This window comes from Eufriesea mexicana, unplaced genomic scaffold (assembly GCF_001483705.2).
Source record: "Eufriesea mexicana isolate 0111107269 unplaced genomic scaffold, ASM148370v2 scaffold474474812, whole genome shotgun sequence".
Classification (NCBI taxonomy): domain Eukaryota; kingdom Metazoa; phylum Arthropoda; class Insecta; order Hymenoptera; family Apidae; genus Eufriesea; species Eufriesea mexicana.
In genome coordinates this window covers 119556-144992 of record NW_016907966.1, presented here as the reverse complement: position 1 = coordinate 144992, position 25437 = coordinate 119556, and the positions used below count along the sequence as shown (strand labels likewise).

The window sequence follows — 25437 nt, the reverse complement described above, 5'->3', positions numbered from 1 at the left end:
ATCAATTACGGATTCTTTACATTTCTAAAAATATAAAATAATTCTTTAAAATACAAATTCTTTGTATTTAAATTATTCAAATCATTCATTTTTTTAATTGTTCAAAAAGTTACTTGTTTATTGTTTAAAAGACTTACAAATGAGAACGTTTGGAATAGGCATCTTCCTAACTCGCGTCGAGGGTTTGCATTCTTGTCGAAATGTTTGAATAATTTCCACCAAGCTGAACAATCCTGTATACTCTGTTTGAATTCTTGGTTAACTGTATCATCCATTGTATCATTTCGTATTATAGATACTACAGATTTCAGTTCGATTACTTTTGAAAACATACAAGGATAATTATTACAATCGTTTAAGTGCATATGTAATTTATCCAATAACAGTGTGTCTTTTAAGCAAATTTGTAATATCTACAGAAAAGTGATTAATTAGTATTTACACATATGTATATAAAATAAAAGATTGTGTATATGCGATTTTTCGTATATGTTTTGGATGTGTTTATATATATAAATGTTCCAATTAATAAAAGTTATGTGTATTTTTATGTATCTTATTCTTTTTCTTCAATCTCTAATAATATACATATTATATATGTATATTACTCGTACCAAATTTGACGAAATTAGTACAGGATATACTTCAAATATACTTGAATTTAATTTATCATAATATGTATTTGCGATAGTGCCTTGTGTCATAGCTGTATTCGATATCTCAAAAATATGACCATTACATAGTGATAACATCAATGGCATTCCTATATTAATATTACACAAAAACTGTGATAACTTATTCAGGCGATATTTTAAAGATTATTTAATAGATTAAAGATTGACTTACTATGATGATAGAGAATTATTATACTCAGTATTATTATTAACATTATACAAATATTTTAATGGGTTGAAAAATTTGCACAGAAACTATATGATTATAAATATACATAATACATAAAAGATATTGTTTTTTATCAAAATTTAGTCGATATAGTCGAATTTGTCAGTATTCAAATAAATTCATTCATAGCAAAAATAGTATATACATATGTTACTATAAGACTCTGAAGATTGATAAATCCTAGATTTTACTGGTAAAATTTAACATTTATCATAATGAAACGACAAATGTCAAAAAACAGCTTGTAAACGCTTCTATTTTGGTTTTTTACTAAACCATTTCTATAAATGCTGGGATTTACCAACAACAGTTGGTAAAAGTTTGTTTTGATTAATTGAAAGTATGCCTTTAAAGTAAGTAAATTCTAGAATTTACTGGTAACCCTAGGATTTTTCAATATTTGGGTTTTTACAATAATATTCACATGTATATACGGTAAAATCTAGGATTTTCTAATTTGCAGATTTCTACTATAATATATACGTGTATACATATATGTAGTATAGTTTAAGTAAAACTATCAATGAACTTTTTATTTGAACTTAAAATATATAAATAATTGTCAAAAAGTTAAGAATTTTATAACACTGATCTGGTAATGTTCTTCAATTGATAGGATAAATATACATATAGTTTATTAGATGTATAACATAATTATTTTTATATGTATTTAAAATTAATTTAAAATACAAACGAATAAGTTTTAGACGAAAATAAATATTTATATATATGAGTGATAAATGCACGACTTAAAGTTTATTAGATGATATTAATGTAAAGCTATATTACATTAATCTTTGAATCGCATCGAGAACAACAGGTTCACAGGCTTTTGCAGCTTGTTGCACCAAGCAAAATCCTACTTTTTGAAGACTGGATAATTCAGCTCGACCATCCGCTAGAGAATATTCTTCTAAGTTGATCTGCGGTGTTTTTGCCATTGTTAAATGCAATCTGTTAAGCTCCAATTCTTCTTTTGGGTTTAACAATTCTGAAAGAATGATTTTTATATAATTATCTATATATAAGGTCTCGACTTTGAAATTTGTTTAATGCTTCTAATTATGAAATGAGTATTTTGATTTTTTTAAATGTATTTTCTAATCATTACACACCACAAAAATAGATAGTATGTTAATATAACGAAAACATAAGTTAAATTTTTATTGCCCTGGAAAAGTATAATGTGAAATAAATCGACTAATAAATAAATAAAAATATCAAAAATATAACATTATCATTGGACGAGAATTTTTAACTCGTATTATCTGGTACGACTATTGTAAAATTATTTGTGTTATATTATATTTTTATACTTTTAGTTTCAAGTCTTGTAATTTTATTTAGTAGTTTCTGTTCAATGGCTTTCATTTTTTTGACTGTACGTCTCTTTTTCTTTATTTCTTTGTCACGTTTCTTTTCCTTTGCCTTTTTAAAATCCTTTTTTGCCATTCTTGAATAACGTAAATTTTCATTCTTCTTCGAAAATTTCTTTTCTCTGTTCTTTATCTTCATGGGAAAAAAATATTAAAAAACTTATTAACTACTGACGAACTTATTGACTGACTCACATGTACGTTTAATCGCATACGAGTTAATCTTCTATCCTGAACTTCTTTGTATCTTTGCCAGAGTTTTCCACAAACTTCAGCTGCATGAAGCAATTTTGATTTTAATCCGCGATCAGAAAGATCATTAAAAGATGACACGATTTTTCCCATATTAAAATCATTTTCTCCTCCACCCTGATTATCAATTATAATTCAATGAAATAATAATTTCGTAAAATACTTATTAACTTATAATTAAAAATAATATTATAGGAGAAAATCCGACAGTACCGACACTCAAAAGTTTTGTCATTATACCTTGGAATAGAATTGATGGAATTTAAATTCGAAAAAAGTAAATCGTCATCGATTTTCTAGATCTAATCGATTAATTATGGAATATCGAATTACAAAATATATAAACTTAAACTTTATTTTTATATGCACCCCAAGTAAAATATAGATACTTTCTTGATCTGTGCATTTACCAAGAAGCAATTTTAAGGCTGCACTCGTGTTCTCCCTTGACTAATTTTCCTTTTTTTTGAAACATTTTTCTGCGAGGAAGCCAAAAGATTTATTCTCTAATTTATTTTGAGTCACGAACAGATTGCACTTACTGATTGAAAAAAATTCGGTCGACACTAGTATAGGCAGTACTAGTTCGGTGTTACACGACAAACACATCGAAACATCTTAGATCATGAGGTATCAATGTACATAAAAAATTGCAAAATTAGAATGTTTCATTATTCTCAATAGATTACAAGTACATACAAAAAAATTTAATCAGTTATTTATCTAAAAATCCAAAATATGAATGTTGAAAAATAACTTTCAACGCACGGACCTATAACATACTCACATAATGCTTCATAAAATCGAAAAACAATGAACAAAAGTATAATTTTGTCGGTATTGTAAGATTGTCGGTGCTGTCGAATTTTTCCTTAATTATTACTGAAAATGTAATATTTTGTTGACTGTTATACAGCTTTTTCTTAATTTTAATAACTTTTCCTAGTTTTCGTCGCGTTATATAAAAATATAAATTCACATTCCGATGTAAGTTTAAAATAAATTGCTTAATCTATTAATTTAATACAGACACCTATATTTTAAGCACAGTTGATATAAACAAAAATAAATGTTCATTGTTTTGTTATCTTTTGGCAAAGAATCGAAATTCAGATAGATTGAAATACTGTTTGCAGTTTTAGTATGACAAAACATTGGGTGCCAACAAAATCATATGAATTACACCTTGCCCTTTGTTTGAATTTACCTCTGGCAAACGTTTAGATTTTATGTTTCAAAATTTGCGTTATCATAAATCACGAATCTGAAATGTTAATTATAAGAATATAGAAGTGACAAGAAGATTGTGCACAATTCTGTATTAAATAATACTAAAATTTTGCAACGGTTTAGTGTCTTAAAATAAAACATTTTCAGATTCCTTTTATACAGTGTGAACTGATTTAACATTTGTTACGATATTTTGTAATGTCTTTCATTATAAATACAATGTTTTGAAATGAATAATTTATCTTTAAAAGTAAAAGTTTTATTTATGGAAAAGGATTCTTCATTGAACTCAATTTTTGGTATTAATCTAAATATTACCATTACCATTCTTACTACTGTTGTAACGTTACGTTTCTTCTACTAATTTTATTCGTGATTTTTCTGTTTTACTTTATAATGATACTGCATTAATTACGTGTATTAATCGAAGTTAATAATTTTACAAATTCAACATTTTTAATAATTACAGCAAACAAAAATAAAGAGAAAAGTGACTCTGTAACCTTGAGCGCAGAAAATTTTGTCTTTCCTTATAACAAACATAAAATTGCGAAGTACATATATGTAACTTTATAAGACGAAACTACGATACTCGTATTATGGGTTTTGGTGTTTTACCAATTCGATAAACGTGCAACCCCAGTCTATTCCATCGTATTGACATTGTATACTCGCTTTTTCAATGTTTTCAGAAATTTCAGTGTGTTTCATACAGTATGCGAGTATCCAACTTTGAGGTATGCTGATCACAGGTAAGGTTCTCCAAACCTTGGCTGTGATATCCTCCAACATCTTCAATGAGGTTCTGTCGCTAAAGGTTGGTACTTCTGTAACCAGTGAATCCAAATTTAGCAGATCTGTTGTTTTAATGAAGTCTTCATGGCGCTGAAACGAAAAGACGAATGATGTAATATGTACACTTTATTATGTTCATGTGTTCTATTTTTGGCTATTGAAAACCTTAAGGGAAGCTAACCTGTATTTTTTTCAGCTGATCAGTTTTGATCTTGGTTTTTACCGATTTGGAATAGGCGAACGTCGTACACATGATGACATATCCGACTGCTATTATGTGTTTTAACATAGAAGAATAGGGTCCTTGCAAAACACTTTTCTTCGTGTATGACGTAAACAGAACATTGTAATTGATTAACAGAGATGTTCAGAAAGATGTTAATAAGATATCTGAAATGTTATTCAAAAATTAGTCTTTGTTCGTAATTCGATATTTGCGAATAAAATTTGATAACTTCGAATAATTTTATCAGTTTCTATTCACAGAAAAAGACACTTTATATCGTTCTCTAAATTTTAATATTTTCTACCGTACACAGATTAAACATGATTAAACACGAAAAAAGGGAAAAAGAGAGTGACTAAATTAGCTTCTTTCTGCAAACATATGTTTGGTTAAAAATGTAATAAAATTGTAATAAAAGGCTACAATCGCACATTATTAATATCAAAATATTTGTACCATTTCGATTAAATTTTATTTACTTTGATCATCAATATCGAATTATTTACTTTAAAGAATTTACAAAATTTTGATTTTATTTATAATATGACATCAGAATATTATTTTCTTGTAATGTAAAATACTTTCACAATCTTTCAATGTCATGTACGTACATACATATAATATTACATATTTGTTTTCGATTTAGCCATGAAGTTCTATGTTGTACGATGTGTTTATGCCATGAAGTTGTCCGCTGCACGAAGCTCTTGAATACAGTAGTTTATCGATGCTTATACGATATAATTAATCATAACAACTATCACAGTAAAAATCAACGTAATTGCCAGGAAAAAGGAAATCTCCACAGGGAGGAAACCACACGGAAACTAGGATCTTATTGAACAGTAATTGTATCAAGATAATCTCTATTGTTTGTTCCAGCGATAAATGGTGTAATTTATAGGCAATTAGCTGGGCAGGAAATTTCATTTGGAACCTATAAATCAACAAGAATGACAAGATTGCAGGAAAATCGGAAGAATACTACGTTTCGTAATTTATTGAACGTTGTTAAATTGTGTCTACGGTCTAGGGGTTTTCAAGAAATTTTCCACCATAATTACTGCTGTTTACGAGCGTTATATTCGACATAAAACCATTTACGGTGTGTTTTTATAGTTCTAGCTTTTACGGTATCTTCGTTACTTAAAGTAATAAATCAAAAATTACGTATACAGGCTGTCCAATTTTAATCTATAGAGACGAATTTTAAATCATTCGCTAAATTGAAAAAATATTTCAGATAAGGAATAAAGAAATGTGTATAGGTTATACAGAAGTTAACTTTGGTTTTTTAAATGGAATCATATATTTTTTAATGCACCATTCGATTCAGCTAGTCAATTTATAACCATATGTGTGCATCTACAGGAAAACCATTTCTTTTATAGGTTAATTTTATCTTTTTAAATGAAATTATAATTTTTTTATAATTAAGTTTGATGAAATAGTCAATTTTCAGCACAAAAATATATTTATTTTAAAACTTACCAATTCTGTGAGAATCAATCTTCTGCATTTTTTCATTTTGTATGTAAACAAACGATAAATAGTAAGTATTATAGATCCAACTTACACTATTAAATCTTTAATATTTCTCAATATTAATAAGTTGTTTAGTCAGTGATAATAAGATTGTTAATGAACTTTCACTTGAACCACATATGAATGAGTTTATACAATAGCAATAGATACTGTTGGTGGAGTATAATGCATATTATAGCGACTGCACGAATTTTGAAGATTCTTGTTAAAGAAAGTGGATTTTACGGATGACTTTGTTTACGTAACGAGACTCGTGCAATTTTCACCGAAATAAAAAGCCGAGAATAAGTCCGAGAATAAGTCCGAGAGTGAATCGTTTCGCAACGAATTTGTTCGCTTACCGAGAAAACGGTATCATAATGATGTTTTCACTTAAAAAGAATTAAAAATCTGCTCGATGTTTGGTTTTAAGATGTGTAAATAATAAACGTTATTTTATATATGTATGTATTCGATGTTGACTATTTACAATGATGCATTATGTTTTTCTGTGAATCGAATATAAATGGAATTTCCAATACGATATAAATTGTGTAGTACTACTTCTTCGGCATATAAAAAATTATAAATACAATTGAAAATAATATGCAATGTTCTGATGTAATAGGTTATGAATGATTATCATTTTAATCATTTGTCAGACTATAATATTAACTTTCATTATTATAAAATATGGCATATAATATTAATTATGTACACTTTTACAAATTGTTATATATAATATCTGAGCTTTCTTTTGTAAATGAATATAAAAAATGTATATTTTTATATTCGTTTACTATTGTGTATATTTAGTTTTATTTCATTCGACAATCACACTGAATCATCATAAATATATTTATTCTTATTTTTACAAATTCAAAGTTAACGAAAAATCATATATGGAATAATAACGTGTAACATAAAATTCAACGAATAACTCGATACTTCGCGAGATACCTTATCCTTTCAAAGATCTGTAAGCACTGAATCGTTTTACGAGTTACTAGAACCATCCTGTGTACATAATTCATTTCTATCCCGATAAACTGTCATCGCGTTTGCAGAACTAACATACGTTTCCTCAATTTTAGTCGAAAAGATCAAAGCAACAAGTTACGAATTGCGAATGTACGTGCTGTAAATTAATGCCGTTGATAAACGAGAATTTCCGGGAATATTGCGGACGTCGACCGCAAAAGATTAACGGATTAACAAAGAGTACGAGATTACAGACGTCGAGACGATTGTAATGAAAAAAATGGAAGAAAATACAATAGTTCTGCCATTGTGTAAACAAAGGTCGTGTTAGTCGTCAACTTCACTGGGATTTTCCCTGCGTCTTACATGTATTTTGCTGGCTGCCAGAGTACAGGTATAAATGCATACGAACAAGAAAACTGAAGCTGCGTCTTCGTCCAGGATTAGACTTGGGAATGTCCAATATCGTGCAAGCAGATTATCGAAGAATATTTTAACCTAAATGTTTGGCCTTTCCAATGATACTAGTAGCGTGAGAACGTTAATAAACATTGTGTACAAAAATAACTGTTGTATTGTTGAACTTCGTTGGACTTCAAGTTAAAAAGAGCAAAGGGGAAAGATAATTTCAGTTGGTTTAACAAGTTTTTGATTATTGTGGAAAATGTTGGTGAGGACTTTACTGGTAAGTGTTCTACGAATAATTCGTATTTTTCTTTTTTTTATTTTCAAGTAAGTTTAGTTTATATAGTTTCAACTAGATTTAGGTTATTTTTTGCGCAGTAAGGGTAATCGATAGGACGATATAACATTCTTAATTTTTAGTTATCAAATATATGTTATATAATTTTATATATTTTGTTTATAATAAATTGTTATGTATATTTGATATATTTTAAATATATAGAAATAAATGTTAACAAAAATTAATTTTATGAATCATTAGAATTTAGATTAAAGATGTTTCTTTTTAAAAATGACAAGATGATTTTTTGATATATATGATAAATAATATTTGGAATGTTTAAGCTCATATTTTGGTTTTTATTAGATTGATGAATTTTTACATCTAAGTTTTCCTTTTCCTTTTTTAATTATGAGAAATGTATAGTAATTTATATTTCATATTTTACACTTCTTATAATAAACATTCGACTTAAACATCTTCTTTGATAAAAGAGGTAATCGTTTACATTTACTTTAAGAGATATAAGATGTATACAAAGAATATAATGTGCTTTATATGAAAATAAATATTCACGTTTGGAATCTTCCAAATTTTTGTGTTTGGAATAAAAAGATTTAAAATTAAATAAATCATTTAGAAATAGAAAACTTTTATCTTAGTAAGTAACTAAATATAGGGAATTGAATATTTTTATCAGTTTATTTGCACATTCAGTAATATAACAATTAATTCATTTAATTAAAAGATTTTAATTAAAAGATACTTATATATGAACTTAATAAATTTTACTTATATAATAAGATATAAAGTAATTAAAAAATAGAACGAATTTTATAATAAATTAAGTGATCTGATATATTTTATCATTTTTAACAAGCATGATATACGAGGCATTTACATGTTCAGATTTTCATAGCGTGACTTTTGTATCAGTAAGTGATATTGATATTATGATAAAGTGTACTTAACTATCGATTTTTCATTGTTATGTGAGAAGAGAAGCGAAAACAAACATGAACGATAATGTGCTACCATTATCATTAATTTCGTCGATCTTTTTTTAGATCATTTATATGTAAACTATAATTGAAATAACTTTTATAATTATATATAATATATTGTATTATAATCAATGAAAAATTATTAAATTAATAAAATTACAATAATAACGTGATATACAAGGTGTTCCATTTAAAGTTTCGGATTCAGTTATTTCCTAAACTATAGTTCGTTTCAAAAAATGTTTCAAATGAAATTTATTCTGTTTCGAAGGGGACATCTTATAATGGTACGTCTTGGACGTACTTCCAAGATTTCTAAGTAACCTTGGTTTTTTTTTTAACGGAACTATCCATTTTTCTTATGCAAGCGGATAGTTCATTTCAAAGTAAATTCAATGACCTATAATACTTTGGTCTTTGAAGATAGTTCAAATGCACAGACTGTCTCATCTGTTGAACATCTAAATATTCATTGCTATTGAAAGTATAGAAAAATGATTAAAAAGAGTTTAAGTGGTACCACGGCGTATATCTGATGATGATAAAAAAGTACTTTTGAAGTTATCATTTCATTTTTTATAAAGCGATGTTATAGTCAATATCGAGGCCTATAAAACTTAACTCTTTGATGACCTTTAATAAAAATTTTTTTATCCGTTTGATAGCAACAAAAACAATTTAAATGTTCAACTCAAATGCAACACAATGTACAGCTTAAATTAAGACGATAGATTTAATATATCAGTATCAAAAAATTAACAACAATTCCATTTCCATAATTTTTAAATCATATAATTCTAAATAAGTGTTTAATTTTTTTACTAAACGTATTTATCTTATTTTTCTCGAGCACGAATGAAACGTAGAAAAACTTATTCCGCAAATTACCATGAAGTCGCAAAGTTGTCAAACTGTTATATTTCTAGGAACAGAAAATATATGTAGTATATACACTGATATGTTATTTGTAAATTTTGTAGACTTCTAAGCTGCAACTAAGTTATTTTCATACAGATGATACAAGTAAGAAACAAACATTCTGTACTTCGATTTATCTTGGCTTCGAATAATCTTCTGCTCACTTGCATAACCTTTATTTAGACGAAAGTTAGCCAAATGTGCATGCATTCAACGAATTTTCCGATTCAGCTTTTATAAAAATAAAATTTTTAGCGAAAAAACTTTATTCTTTTTTTTCAAATGTATCATCCATCCTGAAACATGATACTTTGTTATACATATACTTTGTTATACATATATACACACATAATATATATTCATAATTCAATTACATCAAGATAAGAATGTACAATAATAAATTCAAACTCAAATAATAAAAATTTTGCTTTATAATAGCGTATATAGCATAAAGCGTATTGTTGTGTCCATAGAAATATAAAACACAATTCTATTTGTTTCTCTAAATGAATAAGTTATATAGCAGGAGATAAAGTTATTTAATTAATTTTGACGAACCTTAAGTTATATTAACTGTCTTTATTGTATTTTTTAACACTTCAACGAATCATGAACTATCTTCTTTCAATTCGCTTTATCTGACTGTTGTGAAAGGTATTTTGGTTTATACGTGATGCTATATAAATTTCGCAGGAAAAATAATAGAAAGAAAATTAAAGAGAATACGATTTCAAATGCAAGCTTTACCATGATTCATTTACTATTTTTAAATCTTAATCTATTCGAAATAATTATATAATATAAGTTGTATTCTTTTTTAACAAAAATCTGTTTTTTCCATTTATATTATTGATTTTCTATTACTTCTTTAACTTTTATTTATAACTTTCGCCTTTTTTTCGAATAATTGCAAATGTTGTTGAGTTCCATTAAGTCAGCTGTTTGATTTGTTTTGGCATAATATTTCTCATACTCAGCAAATTTTTTTTCATTTCAAGACTGACTTGATATTTCTTAGTTTCCTTACTAAAAATTCACTGTTGAAGTATTTTAGCTTTAAAACTATTTCTTCCTTTTTATTTTCATTTTATTTTCCTCTTTGTTAAATAATATACATTTTTCTTCTTCTTTAAAGTAAAGAATCCTTCCATCTCTTCCATCTTTTTCATTTTCCGATGATGTCTGTAAATATTTCATTATTAGGAAATTTCATACTGATTTCATGTTTCATGTTACAAAATTTCATTATAAGTGATCAATTTTTTCTGAAAATTATTGTATTTAAATCTCTTTGTACGCTTAGGGAAAATTACAAAAAAAAGGAAACGAATTTATAAAGAAATAATTACATTAAAATATAAGGTTTTTTTATTTACCTAAAGATCGATAGGAATTTTTAGTAAAATACCATAAATATGAATTTTCTTTTTTACGAAAATTATACTACTTGAAATCTCAGTATATAGTTATCTAATTATCCGTTTCTCATTAACTTTAATTATCTTATTTAAAGAGATAGATAAATTAGCCTTTCTGCATAAAATACACTATACATATACAACATATTTAGGCTAAGAATGATTTAAAATAAAATACTTTCTGTTTGCATGTAATAAAACATAATAAAATATATAGCAAAGATGAAATTATAAGGAAGGGACATTAACATCTAAGTTAAATTAAAATGATGCAAATAGTATACCTACATTTTATGTTAATATAATATTTCAAAATAAACTTCTAATAAGAGCAATAATATGTAACTGAAGTATAGGAACGCTAGTGATATCTAACGGATACTTTAAAAGTTACATAGATGTTCCTCTCGGTTACTAGATTCATCACTGTCCTGTTTATTAATAGAAAAGATGAAACAAAGTGAAAAATGTTTTATCGCTACTGCATTGAAAATGCTGATCTAATCAAGCATGTAGTTTAAAAAACTGTCATCGTCTAATACCATAATATTAATATTATCAAAGATGTTATGTAGCTACTTTACACAATCATATTTAAAAATTAGAGGGAATCGAGAAATTTCGTTGTAACTACAAGTAAAAGCAATGCTTTATAACAAATATATTGATCACTTTTGCGATTAAATAAATTAAAAATTTCTTAAAATATTTTGTTAATAGAATATTTTACAGTCATATATTTCGTTCATTTAGAAATGTTTTGTACAAATCATCATTAATTTTATAAAAACAGTGATTTAAAAATATGTTTTTGAATATTTAATGTAATCAATTTTAAAGATTTATGGGTAATGTAGTAACTGTCGTTCAGATAAAAAAATTAATCAATACAGTGAATACCGCTTGATACCGATCGATGGTAACTTGTAAACTACGAAATTGCGTAGAATGTGTTGTGATCTCCGTTGTGATCATTTTAAATGACATTGAAATGGAAGCGCAGACTCTTTTGCGGTGGAAACTGATAAAATTGTGAGGGATTTTACATTAAATAACGAATTATTTAGTGTAAGCTAATAAGGCAAACATATTTTTTGTCACAGTAAGTCATAGCTTTTAAACATATCGTTATAGTTATAAAACGATAATACACTCATATAAGGTGAGTTCATAAGAATGACCATCTCAAATAACTCGTCATCTACTGACTGTAAAAAAATATGTTTTTGATAACATTTTTTTTATTCGAAGTAACGTATTAGGCGAGAATAAATTTCGATTTTTATATATCTTATATTTTTCGAGATATCAAAATTAACTTTGAATTTTCTAAATAAATTTAAGAAGAATTTTCTTTTTATTTTAGAGTTCTCGGTTACGTTAGGAAATTCACTTTATTGTAAGTTGACTTTTCAGCGACTATAAGACACTAAAAAAAATATAAGAAAAACAATTATAATTCATTTTTCATTCAGAAATTTAAATATCATTGTTTTATATTTTATTTAAAATTTGGAGTATTATTATTTATTTTTTATTTAGAAACTTTGGTATCATTTCTTATTTAGGAATTTGAATACTATTACTTTTTAAATCTCGTAGAATGTAAAATTGCTTTTTATTCATTAAAGTCCGTTTATTATTAGTATTTTAAATAATAAAATTTATTCAGATTTGCATTATGTTAATGAACATGAAATCATAGAAGAAGATTACTTAGAGTAGCATGTTATTGAATGTAACCAAACAAGTTTAATAACCTTGATTCACCTGCACATGGTGTCGAGTGAAGTGTAATCTAAAAACTCAAAGTTGTTATGCTGGTCGTTTATCTCTATTTTACACGAATCAACCCTGATTTGCATGTCAGTTATTGTTATGACTTTGGCATAACTCATTTAGTAAAAATATAATTTACAATTTTGAATAAAAAAAATTTACAAATGGATGTGCTAAGCAAGATGATAAAAAACAGGATCCAATGTTTCAAGAATCTACACTATTTATTGATATATATATATTATATCAATACTTCATACTTCATACTTCTTGTCTGAATAAAAATTAAATGTGAACCCAAACTTTCGAACGTCAGTATAATCTCGGTTGGTTATAGTTACACCATAACCTTAAATGTGATTCAATATCCTACGACACTATTAAAAATTTATCAATCATAAATATATTCGTTTGCATCAATAATTAAGGCGTATATGTATTTAGTGAACTGTATCAACGATTTTCAATTGTGACGTATCCTCCCCACCGATTGTGTACGGGATTTCCTGGCAATGAAGCCATTACTACTGGGCATTTCCAACATCGTAGAAGAACGACCTATAGGCTCAGTGGACGTGGTCGCACCACTGGAAAGGATTCGTGTTCCATGTATAAATGTGACACTAACTCGTGAGCAGAAATGTGGTGGGGAAGTGGTCGAGGAGCCAGTTACTCGCGGGCATCTCGGTGACTCTGCTTTTCCTTCTGTGGACTCAGTTCAGTATCGTAGCGAACATCAAACGGACGTTTTTTCGTGGTCAGCTAGTTTGTAATTTGAAAATCCGAACAAAGAAAACGTGCAGATCAACGAAATGTTTTTTAAACTGGTGAGTGGTGATCCTTTGACGAAACAACAGAAACGGCGTAGTATGGGTTGGACGTTATCGTTTTACTTACATTAGCATTATTTTGATATGTTCTATGAGAAAGTAGATTGTAGTTAAGCGATCAATGTTGGACCTAGTTGTCCTAAAATAAAACTGTTCTATAATTTGATGGAATATCTTTTATAAATGTTAGTGATATTTGATTCTTTCTAGGATATAAGAATGTTCGTTTACAATCTTTATCTTCTTCTAAAGAAATATTATAGTATACTGTATTTCAGTGTTATCGATTTTAAATTTACATTAGATATGAGTTAGCAATCACTTAATGATTATTATTGTTATTTCAGTGTATGGGTATTAAATATTATTCTTAATTAATAATGACTACTCGTTGAATACTTCGTTTACTGTTGCTGTTGTTAAACATTTTATTTAATTACGTAAATTTATATTTGCTTATCTTAATTTTCTTTGAAAAAGAATTGAATGTGATTTCAAACATCTTACGTAAATTTTCTATACTCGATCGACTAAAACTGTATTTTATGGATGACCCGTTACTCTTTTAGTAATAAAAAGTTCAAACGCGATAACTTATCTCGTTGCATACATTTTTCGCACTACCCTTTCTTTTCTTCCCACACTATTCATCTTCACTTTATATTAAATCTCGAATATTGTTCTTTCATCGAATGCTTCTCTCACATTTTTCTAGTAATTTTCACACGTTGTTAATCTTCTTGTTTCAAATAAATCGCTTAATGCTTTGTTTTACAGTTTTACGATCAGCCTTCCTCAATCTATGAAGGACACACTAGCTAGTTCTTTATTGATTTTATTACTCTTAGAAAAACTCTGTAATCTCAGAAATTCTATTGGCTAGGATGTTCCCGAGGAATGTCGGTACAGTCATTTTTATATCGGTTGACGATCGATTAGTTGTGTTAGTCGCAGTCGATAATTCGATTTTAATTCGACTTTGTGTACAGTCAGCAACTGATTACATACGCCGTACGTGTTTTAGTTATAAAGTTGGACACGTATCTCAAAGAAGAATCCACTTGTCATTCGTTGACTGCCTTTGTTGACATTGTAGGATTTCCGATGTGATTTCGTACATCTTATTACTGCTAAAATTACGAAAATTTTTAGTGTCCTTGAAATGAAACATATCATAGTGAATTGATAATATCTTATTGCAAAATAGACGTCAAAATTGAAGCTAAGGATATAGTATTTTTGTAAGCAAACCGGAAATAGAATTTTAGACCGATTTTTGTTAACAATGTGAAAATTAGAAAATATTTTCAAAAAATAGATTTTACTGAATATTCTGGTATTTTTTAAGGTTAAGTTATTCACATTCCATAATAAATTTTATAATTTATTTTACATAGCTACATAGTCAAATATTTCTATAAACATTTATTACATATTAATAACATTAAATTGCTAAACGTTAATCATATATTTAGTCAAAATATATGTAGTATATTCAATTAAATATATGGTTAATTATGTAAGCACATTGTTAAAGATTTCTAGAAAAACATACAGTGACTCGATAGATGAAGAAGATGAATATTTACGTATCGAAACGAGTAAAAGTGTTCCACAGAGTCAGGAGAGAAAATTTCTAGAAGAGAAAAGGTGTGAAATAGAAATTACACGATACAATTTCCATAAGTCATGAAACGTTTCGTTTAGAAGGATATGCAATGGAAACGTAAACTTCGAAACAAGGTGAAATTGAAGGTTGTCAAACGAGGAACTGGAAAGTTGCATACGAAATTACGTAAAATCCGTACTAGAATTTGCATAAGGCGAAATTGAAGTGGAATAATTCAAGCGAGTTTCCCACGTGCTGAACGTAGTAGTATGAGGAACAACCTGTAGAGGCGTGGTATGTTTTCTCTTGCTTTCGTCACACGAGGCTCGTCATACGTTAGTTTCAGCCAAGAAAGCCGGACTCTATGATGTCACGGTTTGTTCGTTGCTTTCACTCGTCTCAACGTTTGCTTCTCTTTCGTCCCAGATCGTACAATTTTCACTAGTTTTACAATTACACTTCAGACCTTCCAGAAAATCCACGAGAACCTCTCATATTTGTTCTACGTTTTCGTCTAGGTTGATCGTAGCAATTAGAAGACGCTTTCTATTTTATACATACGTCCGTTCGTCACCTCTGAAAGACAGTCGAATTTCTGTCAGTAAAAAATGGTGGCAGTGAAAGTATGTTAAATTAAAAAATATGATTAAGTAAGAAATATGGTCGTCTGTACTGATTGAATGACTATTTCATTATTTCCCCGTACCGTTTATTTAATATCATTGAATAATGATTGTTTTGTAATCGTGTACACGTATGATTATCTAAGGAGAATTTTTATTTAAGTGGAAAGATGAAGGATTTTAATATTTGAAGGATATATTAAATATTTTACATTACATAGATTAAAAATCATAGATTATGGAAGATGAAGAATTTCAGTGATTAAACTGATAAGTTCGTTACACAACAAACAGTATATTGTTTATTATAAAATGTAATATTTTAAGATATAGAAAATTTTATAGGTGATAAGGAATTAAAATTGTTATTCCATTGAAAACTTGTAAAGAAAATTGCAAATAGAAACAAACACCAAATAAACTATTTTTCTATAATTATATTTATTTGCTATAAAGGATACAATTAAAAAGAACGTGAAATCACAGAATTAAAGATTAGCATGTGTATAAAATTTTTTTATAAAAACTACTACATTTATAGCAATATTATAAATGTGTTATTTTTATGTTATTGTTAATAGATCTCACTTTGTATCACTTTCAAAATTGATTAATGAAAAACAATAGATTTAGGACTAAAATATTGCTTGCCTTTAAATAATTATTAATGCAAAATGAACTACTTCAATTCAACATGATTAATACAAAAATTTTATGCATTCAAATTTCATAATATAGTAAATACAACGTTTTGACGAATAATAAATATTAATTTCGTTAATCTTCAATTATCGTGGCTGGGAAACCAGTTTGGAGATTTGAAATTACGGGTAGCTGATCCTACTAAAATTACAAAGTGGCTCATTATACGTAACCAGAGCGTGACACTTAAACGAAACTTTTCCCATATTCAGCATAAAAGTGTCGTAGATATGAATGACGTGTGTGACAAATTATTTGTTGATATTACGTCCACCTATACGTCACGATCTAAATAAACACTCGCACAGATTACGTTTAGAGGTTATGGTTACCAAAATAAAATGGGTTTACAAAACTTCTAACTGTAGAATTGAAATTACTTTCCTTATCTTATTTCTTTTTTTCTCCTTATTGCTTTTTTATTTCTAGTGAGATGTCTCCTATAATATCGCGTTTACTTTAATGGCGTTAATTTTTGAAATTAAACAATCTGTATATCTATTTCATAAATGAATCTTTATTCGAGTTGATATAACAGTAAATATTTCATTGATACTTTTCTTCCAAATTGGTTTACAATTACAAATTTTGTAATTTAATTATTTCATTTCATTTCATTTTATTTTAGCGTGGGATTATTTTTATCGAAATTATTAAATGTTTTTTTACGTATAAAATTTATCTTTAGAGTTTATAACCTCACATTATACATTTCCATTGTGAGAGATGTTTATTAATGTTAAAAAATATTGTTACATGATATTTATAAAATTTATTTCTCTGCATTGAAGTGTAATTTGCTTTTGAATTCCTTTTGCATTGTTCGTCCACGGCATAGTTGTAATTATGTTATTACATATAATAATAAAACTGTTGAAATTCTGCAGTAATACAGGAACTACTCCATACATGTCTACCAGACATAAAATACAACTTCGTGTAAACTACGCATTTATTTTATCTCAGTTTCCGTGTCTGAAATCATACTTCATACCAGTTTCTCTGTCTTAAGTCATATTTCATACTAGTTCCGTGTATCGATTCACGTATATTTTATTTTGCATTTCTTTTTTTTGTTACATCATAAGTCATAAATTCGTTCCATCTCTATTTACTATTTATTAGAATTTGTGTACAAAACACTGAATGAACTTCGTTCTTTATGTTTTTACAAGATTAATGACCCATTCTGATCCATGAAATTTAACGATCAAAGTTTATTATTAATTTTATAAATTATTTGTAATCTGTTTTATATATAGGGAAGTACTTGTTCAGTTTCAAAATTCGTTTATTCGTTAACATAAATATATTTTATCGCTTTAAATATTTACAATTTATGAAAGAAAATAAGTGGGAAATAAATAAAAAATCGAATTACGAAAGTACGTAAAATAAATAATTGGAGATCGAAGAAAACATGCAGTATGAATGATATTATCAAAATTGCTTTTATCTGTTCTTGAGATTAAATTGTATTTTTATTATTTTTTTTTTAATTTTTATTATTTTCCTGAAGATTCCAAATTATCGTAAGATGAATTATTCCTTTGATTTGAAAACGTTCACTGCACTTCCCATTTTCAAATTACGCGAAGTAAAAGTACTTTTTTAAATCACCAAACATAAATCAAAATCATACTTAACGACTAAAAAAAAAAAAAACAAAACATCATCAAACATAAAGCAATCATGTTTATAGTACAAACAAACTGCTTTTTAAAATATAATTCAAAATATATAGATGAGCTTGATATGTCCATCTTTTTAGGTTAATTGTCTTTTTCAACGGACAAACGAGATCCCAAACAACTGTCTTTGCTATTCATGCTTCATTAATCCCACGATTTCTTATTCACAATAGTTTAATTTCTTGCATGAGAACAAACTCTTCACTCCTCGCAGATTTTCTCAATGGATTATTTTTTCTTCCAGGTAACGTTGGTGCTACCACTGCTATTATTACTCAACAAATCGTCAGCACAATGTTTGACTGGAAACGACAGTCCAATGATAAGCACGGTCACGAGGAAATCCATAATCGACTCGAGATTCATTTTCGCCCTTGACACCCTGAAGCAAATGGCACAGATCGAGACCCGCGATAATATTTTCTATAGTCCTTACAGTATACACCAGGCTCTGACCTTGGCGTACTATGGTGCTCGAGATTCTACCGAAACAGCATTACGGAAAACTTTGCACCTACCCAACGATTTATCCAAGCCCGACATGATGCGATTCTATTCGTTGGAAAAATCGGGGAAGGACCCTGGTAACCGGGTGAGCAGGCTCAAAGTGGAGCGATTGCATCATTATTGTTCAAGTTTACAAGTATTCCAAGGCGAACCACATAATCGTGACATCAGGCAGGATGTCGAACTGCATGACAGAAAGAATGTATCCAAATCTAGATCTATTAACCTTCACAGTCTGTATAGTTAGACATACCTTGAAATAGCTTAATTTCTTGGAATTCGAGTAGGAAGCATATTGACCTCACAGCTCTGTAACGAACAATCACGAATGTAATGTACGACGAATAAGTAATGTTTGTTTCAACGATGTGAACGGATGATACTGTGTAGAGAGACTTCATTTAATCAGATGTATAATTCTCACTGTTGTTTGAGCTAATGAGAGTCGTAACTAGTAGATCTCAGTGAAAAATATGTTAAGAAAAAATGTTCATATTCATATCTAGAATTCTCGTACGATTTTTTGAAGTTTCTTTGATGTTTCCTGAGAGCTAGGTAATTGAAATAGTCTCTGTTCTATTGTTATCAAATTATAAAGTTATCTATAAAGTAATTGATACTGTAGTTAAGTAATTAATGAGTATAGATATAGATATTATGCTGTTAGATTAAACAATGTATTATATTTCATTCGCGATAATGTGGTTATAGGATTATATTAGAGTATAAAGTATAATACATTTTAATCTAGAAAATGCAATAGTATTGAAAACAATATGAAAAATAATACTTTTTACTCTTTATAGTTATATCTATTTTTTATAAAGTTTCGATAGTTTGTCTAACTTAATATAAAAATATTTACAGAATGATTCACTAATCCAGTTTTCTTTTTTATCCAGAATTCATCTAACTATGAGTATAACTCAGCAAATCGAATATGGATATCGGACACGAGAAAAGTGGAGAATTGTATGTTAGACTTATTCAGCAGTGAGCTGGAAAAAATTGATTTCCATACAAACCCAAGCGCGGTTCGTGATTATATGAACAACTGGGTGAGCAACATGACTAAAGGGCATATTCACGATCTTTTCTCTGCTGATAGCATCACAGCCGATACCGATTTAGTGCTGGCTAATGCGGTGTATTTCAAAGGACAATGGCAAAGCCGTTTCGATCCTGCAAATTCCGTGAAAGGTCTTTTCCATACTTCCCAAACACAGCAATCTATGGTCACATTCATGAAACAAAAGGGGAATTTCAATCATTGTAAGTTGAACAAATCATTATGAAATATTAATTTTTGTCTGTGATTTAACTTCTTTCTAGCATTTCCTTTCAAAAAGATTTTTATTTTATTCTACGATCCCATCTTTTTTCTTAAGATTTTTATTGTTATTTAACAAATTTTGTTAAATAGTTACTTATTACATATTTGTATTAGTTAAATGATAAAAACACCATTTTATGGATTAATTGAGGTAATATTGAGATAATATTGAGAGATAATATTTATCACATTCGTTAGTAAGTGATAACTCTAAAACAACTTCATATAGATAAATTATTCGTTAGTATTATAAAATATTTAATTTACAATAAGTATTTACTAAGTTTATTAAGTATTATTTAATAACAAGTACTAAATAGCATTAGGAAGTAATATTATTATACATTAAAGTAAATAAGTAATGAAAGCAAGTAAAAATTACAAATTACCAAAATTATATGTTTCAAGTAATAAAAAGGAATATCAGATTTTTAATTTGTAATCAGTAACTTATGTGCTTAGCAATTTTAAATTTATAAAAGAATCCTCATATCTTTATTATGTCAAAAAATTTTAATAATAATAGCCTGTATTATAGGTATGTTATACTACTTATGTTACAAAATGAAGATTATAACATTGATTGTTGCTGAAATTACAAAATGTTTTGATTAAAAACTAAATCTAACAATGTGAAAGATATTTGTTTATGGAAATGAGACAGAATGGAGAGATATTTACTATTTATTGTTAATAAGAATGGAACTGAAAATGTAATTTAGTATTAGTACTTATAAACACAAAAATATCCAAATGTATTTACTGATTTATTTTAGACAAATAATTATATTTTATTGCGTATCTCTAAATATATTTAATATTTTTTACAGTTATCTCCGAAACACTTGCCGCACACATCCTAGAATTACCTTATAAGGGAAACGAAGTCTCAATGTTCATCCTGCTTCCACCGTATCACCGTTCCACCGTCGGCGATTCTAAGCAAGTAGGAGAACGAGACAGTATTCGACAGGTCATAGAACGTATCTTCAGTGCACCAGATTTTATGGAACTTCGTGAGCTTCTTGATTCCAAAAATGTACTTCCTCAAGAAGTAGAAATTTTTCTGCCAAAGTTTACAATTGAGAAAGATCTTCCATTAGCCGTATTACTTCATGCTCTTGGAGTAGCGGAATTAGTAACTCCTGGCAGGGCTAATCTTCGAGGTTTCGTCGCTGATGGTGAGAAACCATTGCACCTAGGTGATGCTGTCCATCGTGCACGAATTGAAGTTACCGAAGAGGGCACCACTGCGGCTGCAGCTACTGCCCTCTTAAGTTTCCGTTCTGGACGACCATTACAACCGGCACTTTTCAAAGCAGATCATCCATTCCTCTACTTTATCTATGAGAAACCAACACGTACTATTTTGTTCTGTGGAATTTATCGTTCTCCTAATCCACAACAAACTACCGCTGAGACATCGGCTTAAGACGTTTGGCAAACTAATATAATTATCGTTGTTGTTTCTCGTTTATCTTTCAAGTATCTGGAGCACAGAATGAACAAGTTTTGCATGTGTATATGTGTTTAACAAGGTTTGTTTGAATTTTGGGACCAGTATGATCGATTGCTATTCGCAGAGCATTATTGGGAAATTTGTTAGAAATTGTTGTTGTATAATTTTATACAAACAATGAATAATACGGATGAAATGTAGACTGTTTCGGTTATTTTAGTGCGTTCAGCTTAGAGTTGAAGTTAAAATTGAATGATTGAAATCAAAAAAATTAATTCCTATCAAATTCGTCATACTGTATGAATGTTCAATGTGTGAATTTTTAATGGCTATTTGTTGTTATAATGGAAAGAATAAAATTGTGATGCAACATTACGATCGAATATCTTTTATAATATCAAAGTTGGAAAATTGCTGTTGTATGAATTTCTTGATATTCGTAATTGTGCGTGAACGCTGGAACGTTGAAAAAGATTTCACGCGTTAATCTGTAATAATTGAAAATAAAAACTGTCATTTCTATTGGTAATGTGAATTTAAATCTATATTATTATGATATAAATCTATAATATATATGAACAATTTCCTTCCTTTGTGAAGTATGATAGAATAATTTATATGTGAAAGAACTTAATACAGTACAAGATTATATTAATATAATAGAAAAATTTTAAAGTATTGTACTATAAGTTCAATATGTATTTATACACTCTGAATAAAAAAAAAAATATTGATTAGAAAATACATAAATTTTTATAAAATAAATTAAATATTTGATAGCTTTTAAGAATATATATTTATTTATGAATGTTTTTGCTTATGTTTTGTATATGTGTTACGAAAAATTGAGTTAAACATACAGAATATTTTATTCATGAATGTTATTTTATTTTTTAATTTTAGCATTTTTTACTGTGCAGAAATTTATTTATTTATTGATTATATTGTTCATATCAACAGAGAATAAAATCATTAACACCATGAAGTATTAAAAAATACATTTAAATTCTTTTACTGATATTAATGTTTTGTAAAGTAATCATATTAAAATTGTATAATTTAATCTATTAAATCATTTAATTTTCAAATGAATTTTTTTCAACTTGATTATTATACTCCTTGTCATGTGATTGCAACTTACCGATTGTCGATCTTCTCTGATCGACAGATAATACACTTAAAAAATTGCTTATAAACTTGCAATTTATCCAAACATTAATACTTCTTTGACAAGAAAATATAAAAAACACGATAGTTATTTTTCAGTACAAGAACGAAATTAATTGTCTGTAGCTAGCGATACACGAGGTTCTCGACTCTGAAATATCCATTGAACGTTCTTGATCGATGTACAATAAATCAAAAGTCTCCGACAAGTCGCGCCTCCATCGGCCACGTTTCCAAGCAATGCGTTCCTCGGGTCGCGGTTCCATTCACTAATGCTGACGTCATTGAAAGCCACCGAGGTCCGGTAAACGTGTGCTCAAGCGACCGTTAGCCGGTAGCATCCGCAAAACTCGATCCTCCGGCAGAATCTGGCATCTGGTTGCGTCACGCGCCGATACAAGCGAACGGGCACACGGACGCTCGTCTCGAAGTCTGGCAGTCCTTGACGCAGGCCTCGATCCCGGCGAAAGATGAGCAAACTCGAGATCCGTGAGAGATTCGCCGTACTTCCTCAAAGGAACGACTTCTCCGACCAGTTTACGCGCTCGAACTGTATTGCGCTTACTACGGAATCTTCCTCGATCGATCTCTGCACCTAACCTTTTTTTCAGTCAGCCAATATAAGGCTACGAAGACGTGAATTTCCTCGCTGTCAAGGAAGCCTGTATGGAGGTCATCTTTGATCGATCGTATTTCTGCGTGGTTCGATGGATCGTCTGTTAAGCCCGTCAAATCTCTGCATTTACTTTTCTTCGTTTTGGCTTGAGATGTAATTTTGACTGGCACAGTTCATACGTATTCTGTATTGAATAAGTTAAATATTTCTTCGAGTCTATCAAAGAAATGAAAATCAAATAACAATGACATGAATATTCTACTTTCATCGACACTAATTGTAATATGAAAGATATTTTTACCTGTTTTCATTAGTTTTATTTCTTGAACTTAGGTGGTATTAAAAATTCAAATTAATCTTATTAATTACAATTATACTTTTCTATTTTTTATAATACTATACACAATTTTCTTATTAAGACATTATTTCCCTAATTTTTAATTTTTCTAAACGAAGGGTAATATAGTTTAATTTACCATATGTTCAATAAGCAAATTTTAAATAGCTGCATCGATATTGAAAGGTTAGTTATGATTAGACAACAGCTAGGTGAACGTTTAACCGAGATAATCATATAGACAATTACACCGGCATTACCCCAACATAGCGTGCGAAATTGTCGCAAGAATATTGTTCACTTATTACTGACGATGAATTGCGTTAATAAGTTCCGTTTAAACATTCGTGGTCATTGATTGTATATGTTCGTTGCAATATCCTTTTTGTATTGAATTACAAATTCCCTCGTGTAGAACAGCGTGCCATATGTGACAGCAATGTAATGCACAGCGACTCTGTTTCGTCGTCCTTGCGCAGAATCGTACGATTCCCGCGCAGAGACACTTGACATCATTACTGGAGTTTTTCGTACCGCTAATTTCTAGGTTAACCGATACGTTTGGATAAGGAGTAACACAATAGAGTCCTGAGACGCGACCTCTGTAAGTACTTACGTTTATGAATAATTTCGCGCGATCCGTAACCCCGATAATAAGCACGATTTGAAAAAGCATCCGCTCGAACGATCGACAGATAAAATTCTAACGGAGCCTCGGCGTTGATCGGGCAACCTTGACAGTCTCGGTAAACGTGGAAACATTGTTAAGGTTTCCCTCGATACTTTCACTTTCCTTCTTCCTTTTTCGCGGCAAGTGCACAAGCCTGTTGCAAAGATCGCCGCGAACACGTGCTTTTACGCTTTGACGCTAACGGTAAAATCCGATGGGTTTCTCGTTTCTTTACTCGAAATCGATATCGAACGAACGTTGACCGTATTGCTGACCCCATTTTTTTATCCTTTTCCTTCATTTTATTTTCGTTTGTTTCTCGTTGTCTCACACTCACCGCGCAGTGCTTTTCTTATCTGCCGTTGGAGTCGACACGCTCTGTCGCTGTTAAAGCATTAAAGAGTTTAATTATCGACCGGGAAGCACTTTAAATATCCACATCCTTCGTTGGCCCGATACCGACGGGCCAGTTTCCCGTGGAGTTGTTTCGCTCGCACGCAGGTTTCCTTGGCGAGCCTCGAAATTCTAGCGTGTCGGGGTATCGTATTCATAAGGCACGTATATTAATGGACGCACGGCACACGGTGCTACACCGGTGCACGTGCAACACATAAACCACTTCCTTGACAAGACCCAGTTTCGATGTCTCTCGCGTACGTCGGTGCTTAATTATGCCAAAGGAGTACTTACACGGGTGCAGCGTGGAAATAGAAAAAGAACGCACTTCCTTTTTGGCTTGTTTATCGATCGTTGATTATTTATGCGACGGATTTTTTTTCCACGATTCCTCTTTTTTTTTTAA

The 25437-nt window shown here is 29.1% G+C and overlaps 2 protein-coding genes across 3 annotated transcripts; one reads left to right on the top strand and one right to left on the bottom strand.

Moving 5' to 3' along the window:
* Positions 1–1828: 1828 nt before the first annotated feature.
* On the bottom strand, positions 1829–5452 carry LOC108549381 (uncharacterized). Its single transcript, XM_017902735.1, has 5 exons — positions 5398–5452; positions 4738–4946; positions 4380–4646; positions 2475–2648; positions 1829–1894 (listed from the first exon to the last, which is right to left on the bottom strand). Exons 2-5 carry the CDS (start codon positions 4843–4845, stop codon positions 1886–1888), a joined length of 558 nt encoding a protein of 185 aa, XP_017758224.1. The 5' UTR covers positions 4846–4946; positions 5398–5452; the 3' UTR covers positions 1829–1885.
* Positions 5453–7887: 2435 nt separating this feature from the next.
* LOC108549462 (ovalbumin-related protein X) lies at positions 7888–22062 on the top strand. Of its 2 annotated transcripts, none has more exons than XM_017902847.1 (4): positions 7888–7972; positions 18791–19138; positions 19956–20325; positions 21217–22062. In XM_017902847.1, the coding sequence occupies exons 1-4, from the start codon at positions 7952–7954 to the stop codon at positions 21816–21818; spliced, it is 1341 nt and encodes a 446-aa protein (XP_017758336.1). In that variant the 5' UTR covers positions 7888–7951; the 3' UTR covers positions 21819–22062. The 2 variants fall into 2 exon arrangements, with proteins under 2 accessions (XP_017758336.1, XP_017758346.1); XM_017902857.1 differs by lacking the exon at positions 7888–7972 and adding an exon at positions 13735–13918 and having other exon boundaries at positions 21217–22060.
* Positions 22063–25437: the final 3375 nt, after the last annotated feature.